Source organism: Mizuhopecten yessoensis, unplaced genomic scaffold, assembly GCF_002113885.1.
Source record: "Mizuhopecten yessoensis strain PY_sf001 unplaced genomic scaffold, ASM211388v2 scaffold715307, whole genome shotgun sequence".
Classification (NCBI taxonomy): Eukaryota; Metazoa; Mollusca; class Bivalvia; order Pectinida; family Pectinidae; genus Mizuhopecten; species Mizuhopecten yessoensis.
The window spans coordinates 1-10,424 of NW_018479555.1; the positions used below are offsets into that span (position 1 = coordinate 1).

Sequence of the window (10,424 nt, forward strand, 5' to 3'; positions counted from 1 at the left end):
AATGAATGGAAAGGAAAAGAAGCAATTACATTACGATATGTTTGAATTATTAGCACTTTTGAAAATAAAGGATTAATGCATTAATAATGGACAAATTCTATAAAGTAATAAAATGTACCTGGAATGGAGACATATTTCGCTGCATCCACAATGATGTTGCCGTTGTCATAGAGTGAACACGTGTAGTTCCTCCACCCAAAACAATGTTTCGTTGTGTTTGGAAATTGAAGACTTATTGCTACGTTACTACTTGAAGGTTGAAAGGTCAGTTGGTACGAGTTGTTGTCCTTTTGTGTTGTTCCGTTGACATAACCAACAGCGACAATNTTCTATAAAGTAATAAAATGTACCTGGAATGGAGACATATTTCGCTGCATCCACAATGATGTTGCCGTTGTCATAGAGTGAACACGTGTAGTTCCTCCACCCAAAACAATGTTTCGTTGTGTTTGGAAATTGAAGACTTATTGCTACGTTACTACTTGAAGGTTGAAAGGTCAGTTGGTACGAGTTGTTGTCCTTTTGTGTTGTTCCGTTGACATAACCAACAGCGACAATACCAGTACTGATGTCAGAAGACATTAGTTTAATCTCATTCCAGGTATTTGGTGCATATTGAACGTTGCAAGCAATGAGTAGATCACCATGAGAAGATGTGAGCGAGCTGTCGAGTTGTATTTCTGTGAAAAGAAGAAATTATGCATACTCATGGTTTTGTGCATGTCAAATTCCATTTATCATTTCCCTGCTTACATAAAAGTTATACCCCATGATTGTTGGAATAATATTGACAATCATTTTATCACTGGATTAGTGAAGTTTTGTTTTACATTATCTAGCCAATTTTACGAGAATCTGAAGTTATACATATTTTAATACGATTATTTTGACTTATATGATGACCAGGCCAGTGACCTTTCTCGTTTAAGTCACGATGAAATACAGAAGTTGACTAATATCAATATATAACAATATTTGACTACAAAAAATGACCACCTACCTCCCGCCACTACTCTGAGAGTGAGCACGCCGCTACTGGCGTTAGAAAGTATGATCTCGTCTATCGCCATGCACTTCAATCTGGTTCCATTTTGACTTCTGTCAGCAAGGATGCTATAGGTTTTTGTTGTTGTATAGTAACAAGAATCGTTCGAGGTACCATTGCCTTCAACAGGGACGCCTTTAACCTTTTCTACGGTATCCGTCTTTATTCTGTATAAGTGTAATGCCGCACTGGTGGATAAATTCCCTGTACACGTAATAGCGTACCTGTCTCCTTCATTTAATGCACTGTTCCCTGATATTTTGATAGTATTGGACATACCTGCAATAGAATAAAAGATCTGTAAATAAAAAGACACTTTTCATTTTAACGCTATACTACAATTTGTAATATTCGTAAATTGGTAGATAAATCTTGCAATTATTTCCTTTTTTTAAAATTGTGCTAAATACGTTTATCTTACATGTTGTTGTTGTTGTCGTTTGCATGGTAGTCGTTATGGTGTCAGTTGTGGTTACTGATTCTGTTGACGTAGTGGTGGGATCGGTCGTAGTTGTATCTGTTGGCTTAGCAGTATTGGCTGATGATGATACTGTTTCTGTTGAAGTCGTAGTTGGTTTGGCAGAGGTGGTAGCTGTTTCAAAGGAAGTAGTAGTTGTATCTGTTTCTGTGGAGGTCGTGGTTGGTTCGGCTGTAGTTGTATCTGTTTCTGTGGATGTCGTGGTTGGTTTGGTTGTAGTTGTATCTGTTTCTGTAGAGGTCGTGGGTGGTTTGGTTGTAGTTGTATCCGTTTCTGTGGGGATCGTGGTTGATTCGCTTGTAGATGTATTTGTTTCTGTGGGGATCGTGGTTGATTCGGTTGTAGATGTATCTGTTTCTGTGGGGATCGTGGTTGATTCGCTTGTAGATGTATTTGTTTCTGTGGGGATCGTGGTTGATTCGGTTGTAGATGTATCTGTTTCTGTGGGGGTCGTGGTTGATTCGCTTGTAGATGTATTTGTTTCTGTGGGGGTCGTGGTTGATTCGCTTGTAGATGTATTTGTTTCTGTGGTGATCGTGGTTGATTCGGTTGTAGGTGTATCTGTTTCTGTGGGGATCGTGGTTGATTCGGTTGCAGATGTATCTGTTTCTGTGGGGATCGTGGGTGATTCGCTTGTAGATGTATTTGTTTCTGTGGGGCTCGTGGTTGATTCGGTTGTAGATGTATCTGATTCTGTGGGGATCGTGGTTGATTTGGTTGTAGATGTATCTGTTTCTGTGGGGATCGTGGTTGATTCGGTTGTAGTTGTATCTGTTTCTGTAGAGGTCGTGGTTGGTTTGCTTGTAGTTGTAACTGTTTCTATAGAGGTCGTTGTTGGTTTGGTTGTAATTGTATCTGTTTCTGTAGAGGTCGTGGTCGGTTCGGTTGTAGTTGTATCTGTTTCTGTAGAGATCGTGGTTGGTTTGGTTGTAGTTGTAACTGTTTCTGTAGAGGTCGTTGTCGGTTTGGTTGTAGTTGTAACTGTTTCTGTAGAGGTCGTGGTCGGTTTGGTTGTAGTTGTATCTGTTTCTGTAGAGGTCGTTGTCGGTTTGGTTGTAGTTGTAACTGTTTCTGTAGAGGGCGTTGTCGGTTTGGTTGTAGTTGTAACTGTTTCTGTAGAGGTCGTGGTTGGTTCGGTTGTAGTTGTATCTGTTTCTGTAGAGGTCATGGTTGGTTTTGCTGTAGTTGTAACTGTTTCTGTAGAGGTCGTTGTTGGTTTTGTTGTAGTTGTATCTGTTTCTGTAGAGGTCGTTGTTGGTTTGGTTGTAGTTTTAGCTGTTTCTGTAGAGGTCGTGGTTGGTTTGGTTGTAGTTGTATCTGTTTCTGTAGAGGGCGTTGTTGGTTTTGTTGTAGTTGTATCTGTTTCTGTAGAGGTCGTTGTTGGTTCGGTTGTAGTTGTATCTGTTTCTATAGAGGTCGTGGTTGGTTTGGATGTAGTTGTAACTGTTTCTGTAGAGGTCGTTGTTGGTTTGGTTGTAGTTGTTACTGTTTCTGTAGAGGCCGTGGTCAGTTTGGTTGTAGTCGTAACTGTTTCTCTAGAGGTCGTTGCTGGTCTGGTTGTAGTTGTAACTGTTTCTGTAGAGGTCGGGGTTGGTTCGGTTGTAGTTGTATCTGTTTCTATAGAGGTCGTTGTTGGTCTGGTTGTAGTTGTTACTGTTTCTGTAGAGGCCGTGGTCAGTTTGGTTGTAGGTGTATCTGTTTCTGTAGAGGGCGTTGTTGGTTCGGTTGTAGTTGTATCTGTTTCTGTAGAGGTCGTGGTTGGTTCGGTAGTTGTTGTTGCTGTTTCTGTAGAGGTCATGGTTGGTTTTGCTGTAGTTGTATCTGTTTCTGTAGAGGTCGTTGTTGGTTTTGTTGTAGTTGTTGCTGTTTCTGTAGAGGTCGTTGTTGGTTTGGTTGTAGTTGTTACTGTTTCTGTAGAGGTCGTGGTTGGTTCGGTTGTAGTTGTAACTGTTTCTGTAGAGGTCGTTGTTGGTTTGGTTGTAGTTGTAGCTGTTTCTGTAGAGGTCGTGGTCGGTTCGGTTGTAGTTGTAACTGTTTCTGTAGAGGTCACGATTGGTTTGGTTGTAGTTGTTACTGTTTCTGTAGAGGTCGTTGTTGGTTCGGTAGTTGTTGTTGCTGTTTCTGTAGAGGTCATGGTTGGTTTTGCTGTAGTTGTAACTGTTTCTGTAGAGGTCGTTGTTGGTTTGGTTGTAGTTGTATCTGTTTCTGTAGAGGTCGTGGCCGGTTCGGTTGTAGTTGTAACTGTTTCTGTAGAGGTCGTGGTTGGTTTGGTTGAAGTTGTATCTGTTTCTGTAGAGGTCGTGGTTGGTTTGGTTTTAGTTGTATCTGTTTCTGTAGAGGTCGTTGTTGGTTTTGTTGTAGTTGTAGCTGTTTCTGTAGAGGTCATTGTTGGTTTGGTTGTAGTTGTTTCTGTAGAGGTCGTGGTTGGTTTGGTTTTAGTTGTATCTGTTTCTGTAGAGGTCGTTGTTGGTTTTGTTGGAGTTGTTACTGTTTCTGTAGAGGTCGTTGTTGGTTTGGTTGTAGTTGTTTCTGTAGAGGTCGTTGTCGGTTTGGCTGTAGTTGTAGCTGTTTCTGTAGAGGTCGTTGTCGGTTTGGTTGTAGTTGTTACTGTTTCTGTAGAGGTCGTTGTCGGTTTGGTTGTAGTTGTAGCTGTTTCTGTAGAGGTCGTTGTCGGTTTGGTTGTAGTTGTATCTGTTTCTGTAGAGGTCGTTGTTGGTTTGGTTGTAGTTGTATCTGTTTCTGTAGAGGTCGTTGCTGGTTTGGTTGTAGTTGTTACTGTTTCTGTAGAGGTCGTTGTTGGTTCGGTTGTAGTTGCATTAGGACTCTCATTATTTTGGGATGTTATATCTCCGGCAGTTTCAAATACAGCGCTTATCATCACTACGGTATTGATCATCACCCGATATTGGCCAAACATCCCTGTTATCCCTATGTAGCTCGTGATTATCGTAGTAAATTCAGAGTTGGCAGGTACAGTGAACGTCCCGGAGACAAGGATTCCTATCTGTACGACAATGCTGCCATTCCTGAATGAAAAAAACATTATAACGTCAACAAAATCAGACTGAAAAGATGACGGTAAAAAAAAGAATTATTCCAGACATTGATATTAAGTTAAACGTAACACAATACTTTTTCAAAACGGCTCGCACACACAAAGTATGTCAATAAGTTTATAAATAATATTTTGTGAATTGTACTATCGGTTTCTCGAACGAGATGGTTACACTATTTAATTTGTATTTGACTAGTTGAGTAATGGGACGGTAATGGTTGTCCAACATGAAATGGGTTAAACAGAAGTTGAGATATATATTAACCACACCATGCTTTTATTTCACAACGTTTTATTACCTGAGATCAGTGAGAGTACACAGTTTGTAGGAATCTTTCAGAGAGCTGTCACCTCTGTCGAACGCATTGTCAACCTGTATAATGAGGGAAATCACAGGTAAACAGGTTTTTATCGGGTCTCGTTATACAAGTGAATAGATGGAGACCTTGGGAATTAAACGTATTGTTCCATTTTTATTTAATGATTACTTATGTTTTCGTATATGGTAGAACTTAACAAGACAGAATATTCATTATAACACTATTTGGGAAGGACGGTATAGGTTTTGATATAAATTATAGCATGTGTTACAAAAATATATGTCATAAATATAAAAAAAATCGAGTTCTGAAAATGCTATTTAATCAATCATTACTTTCTTCTTTTCATTCATTAGATGTCACAGAGACCTTGTTCATTAACACCTTCAAAATCTAATCATATCGAAAAAAAAAAATGCATGTAGAATACATATCAAAATTTATACACACCAGGTCAGATACAAACAGCGTACAAGGCATATATATATACACTTATATAATATATATACAAGTATATATATGGTCATATATATGGGGCAAAGAAGTAATTCCAACAGTGTGGACAAGTTTAGGTTGTCAAATTTTCGGAGCGATCCGCTCCTTTTTCAAGACACAGTGAAACAGAACAGTTACATGTACATATACATCATATTACAAGAAGATAGAACTGATATACTATAATTGAAAATATAGCTATTATATAAACCAATAGTCCCCTCGGCTAAAGACAGCCGAAGGTAGCAGTTAAGCTGAGAGCATCGCGGACAAGGAACCCTGATGTAGAGGACCTATATACTTAGATATATACACACCAGGTCAGATACAAACAGCGTACAAGGCATATATATATACTTAGATAATTAGATATATACACACCAGGTCAGATACAAACAGCGTACAAGGCATATATATATACTTAGATAATTAGATATATACACACCAGGTCAGATACAAACAGCGTACAAGGCATATATATATACTTAGATAATTAGATATATACACACCAGGTCAGATACAAACAGCGTACAAGGCATATATATATACTTAGATAATTAGATATATACACACCAGGTCAGATACAAACAGCGTACAAGGCATATATATATACTTAGATAATTAGATATATACACACCAGGTCAGATACAAACAGCGTACAAGGCATATATATATACTTAGATAATTAGATATATACACACCAGGTCAGATACAAACAGCGTACAAGGCATATATATATACTTAGATAATTAGATATATACACACCAGGTCAGATACAAACAGCGTACAAGGCATATATATATACTTAGATACTTAGATATATACACACCAGGTCAGATACAAACAACGTACAAGGCATATATATATACTTAGATACTTAGATATATACACACCAGGTCAGATACAAACAACGTACAAGGCATAACTATATACTTAGATAATTAGATATATACATACTAAGTCACATGGTCATATTTATACCACAAATATACATACAACATGTAACTAGTTATATACGCACCAGGTCACAAATGTCATGTTCACATACCTACAGTAATATACATACTTAGTTATACACACCAGGTCACATGGTTACATACATACACTTATATACATATATAGCTATATACACACACCGTCACATGGTCACATTTATAATAGTTATTTACATACTTTATTAAATGCTCACCAAGTCAAATGATCAAATACATTCCAGTACTATGCAAACTTAATTATATATTGACAAGGTCACATGGTATCATACACATAGTAATATAATACTTAGTTATATACACACCAAGTCACAATGTCACATACATACCAGTTATATACAAACTTGGTTATATACACACCAGGTCACATGGTCACATGCAAAAGTAATATACATACTTTGTTATACACACACCAGTTCATATTGTCACATACATACCAGTTATATATACACCAGGTCACATGGTCACATAAAAACCAGTTATATATACACACTAGGTCACATTGTCACATACATACCAGTAATATATACACACCAGTTCACGTGGTCACATACAGACCAGTTATATATACAGACCAGTTCACATTGTCACATACATACCAGTAATATATACACACCAGTTCACATGGTCACATACAGACCAGTTATATATACAGACCAGTTCACATTGTCACATACATATCAGTTATATATACAGACCAGTTCACATGGTCGCAAACGTACCAGTTTTATATACACACCAGGTCACATTGTTACATACATACCAGTTATATATACACACCAGTTCACATGGTCGCAAACGTACCAGTTTTATATACACACCAGGTCACATTGTTACATCCATACCAGTTATATATACACACCAGTTCACATGGTCACATACATAACAGTTATGTATACACACCAGGTCATAGGGTCTAATACTCACCAGTAATATATACACACAAGGTCACATGGTCACATACATACAAGTTTTATATACACACCAAGTCACATTGTCACAATCATACCAGTAATATATACACACCAGTTCACATGGTCACATACATACCAGTTATATATACATACCAGGTTATATGGTCACATACGTGCCAGTAATATATACACACCAGTTCACGTGGTCACATACGTACCAGTAATATATACATACCAGTTCACATGGTCACATACATACCAGTAATATATACACACCAGTTCATATCGTCACATATATACCAGCAATATATTCATACCAGTTCACATGGCCACAAACATACCAGTAATACATACACACTATTTCATATGGTCACATACGAATCAGTAAAATATACATATCAGGTCACAGGGTCAAATACATAACAGTTATATATACATACCAGTTATATATACACACAAGGTCACATGGTCACATACATATCAGTTATATATACATACCAGTTATATATATATACACACCAGGTCACATGGTCACATACGTATCAGTTATATATACATACCAGTTATATATTTATACACACCAGGTCACATGGTCACATACCTATCAGTTATATATACATACCAGTTATATATATATACACACCAGGTCACATGGTCACATACGTATCAGTTATATATACATACCAGTTATAGAAACACACTAGGTCACATGGTCACATACAAACCAGTTATATATACATACCAGTTATATATTTATACACCAGGTCACATGGTCACATAAATACCAGTTATATATACACACTAGGTCACATGGTCACATACATACCAGTTATAAATACATACCAGATATATATATATACACCAGGTCACATGGTCACATACATACCAGCAATATATACATACCAGGTCACATGTTAAAATACATTACAGTAATATACACACACCAGGTCACATGGTCACATACATACCAGTAATATATACACACCAGTTCATATCGTCACATATATACCAGCAATATATTCATACCAGTTCACATGGCCACACACATACCAGTAATACATACACACTATTTCATATGGTCACATACGTATCAGTAAAATTTACATATCAGGTCACAGGGTCAAAAACATAACAGTTATATATACACACCAGGTCATATGGTCATATACATTCCAGTAATATAAACACACTAGGTCACCTTGTCATATACATACCAGTTATATATATACACACCAGGTCACCAGATATATATATACACCAGGTTACATGGTCACATACATACAAGTTTTATATACATACCAGTTCATATCGTCACATACATACCAGCAATATATACATACTACGTCACATGTTCAAATACATAACAGTAATATATACACAACAGGTCATATGATCACATACATACCAGTAATATAAACACACCAGTGCACGTGGTCACATACATACCAGTTTTATATACATACCAGTTATATATACATACCAGTTCTATATACACACTAGGTCACATGGTCACATACATACCAGTTATATATGCATACCAGTTATATATACACACTAGGTAGCTAGGTTACATACATACCAGTTATATATATACACCAGGTCACATGGTCACATACATACCAGTTATAAATACATACCAGATATGTATATATACACCAGGTCACAGGGTCACATGGTCACATACATACACGTTTTATATACACACCAGTTCATATCGTCACATACATACCAGCAATATAAACATACCAGTTCACATGGTCACATACATCCCAGTAATACATACACACTATTTCACATGGTCACATACATACCAGTAATATGTACATATCAGGTCACATGGTCACATACATACCAGCAATATATACATACCAGCTCACATGTTCAAATACATAACAGTAATATATACAGACCAGTTCACATGGTTACATGCGTACCAGTAATATATACAGTCACATACGTATCAGTTATATATACATACCAGTTATAGAAACACACTAGGTCACATGGTCACATACATACTTGTTAAACATAGACACCAGTTTACATGGTCATATACATACCAGTTATATATACACACTAGGTCACATGGTCACATACATACCAGCAATATATACATCCCAGGTCACATGTTCAAAAAAATAACAGTAATATATACACACCAGGTAACATGGTCACATACATACCAGTAATATCTTCACACCTGGACACATGGGCATATACATACCAGTTATATATGCATACCAGGTCACATGGTCAAATACGTACCAGTCATATATACATACCTGTTCACATGGTCACATACATACTAGTAATATATACACACCAGGTCCCATGGTCACATGGTCACATACATACCAGCAATATATACATACCAGTTCACATGGTCACATACATACAAGTAATATATACATATCAGGTCATATGATACCAGTTATAGAAACACACTAGGTCACATGGTCACATACGTACTTGTTAAACATAGACACCAGTTTACATAGTTATATACATCCCAGTTATATATACACACCAGGTCATATGGTCACATACGTAACAGTAATATATACACACCAGGTAACATGGTCACATACATACCAGTAATATCTTCACACCTGGACACATGGGCATATACATACCAGTTATATATGCATACCTTCACATGGTCACATACATACCAGTAATATATACATATCAGGTCATATGGTCACATACATATCGGTAATATATACATACCAGGTCACATGGTCAAATACGTACCAGTCATATATACATACCTGTTCACATGGTCACATACATACTAGTAATATATACACACCAGGTCACATGGTCACATGGTCACATACATACCAGTAATAAATGCACACCAGTTCACATGGTCACATAAATACCAGTGATAAGTACACACCAGGTCGCATGGTCACAAACGTACCTGGTCGTAATATTAAATACAATTCATATTTGTCTTTTTCGATAATACTTCGAAAATAGACATAATGGTGACAATGTCACATATTTATGTTGTCACATGGGACAACATGCAGTGTTCATATCAAGTCAAACAGTAACATATATACCTAATCAAAACAAACCTCGTTACATATCTGGTCATGTTGTCAGACACATATCTA

General features: G+C 37.0%; 1 protein-coding gene across 1 annotated transcript; it reads right to left on the bottom strand.

Annotated features, from left to right (window-relative positions):
* Nucleotides 1–350: 350 nt before the first annotated feature.
* On the bottom strand, nucleotides 351–4,951 carry LOC110441071 (mucin-2-like; the record flags this gene model as incomplete). The annotated part of the gene is made up of 4 exons (XM_021484171.1): nucleotides 351–680; nucleotides 1,001–1,324; nucleotides 1,467–4,549; nucleotides 4,878–4,951. Coding segments are annotated over 4 exons (3,811 nt in total), but the record flags the coding sequence as incomplete, so codon positions are not given.
* Nucleotides 4,952–10,424: the final 5,473 nt, after the last annotated feature.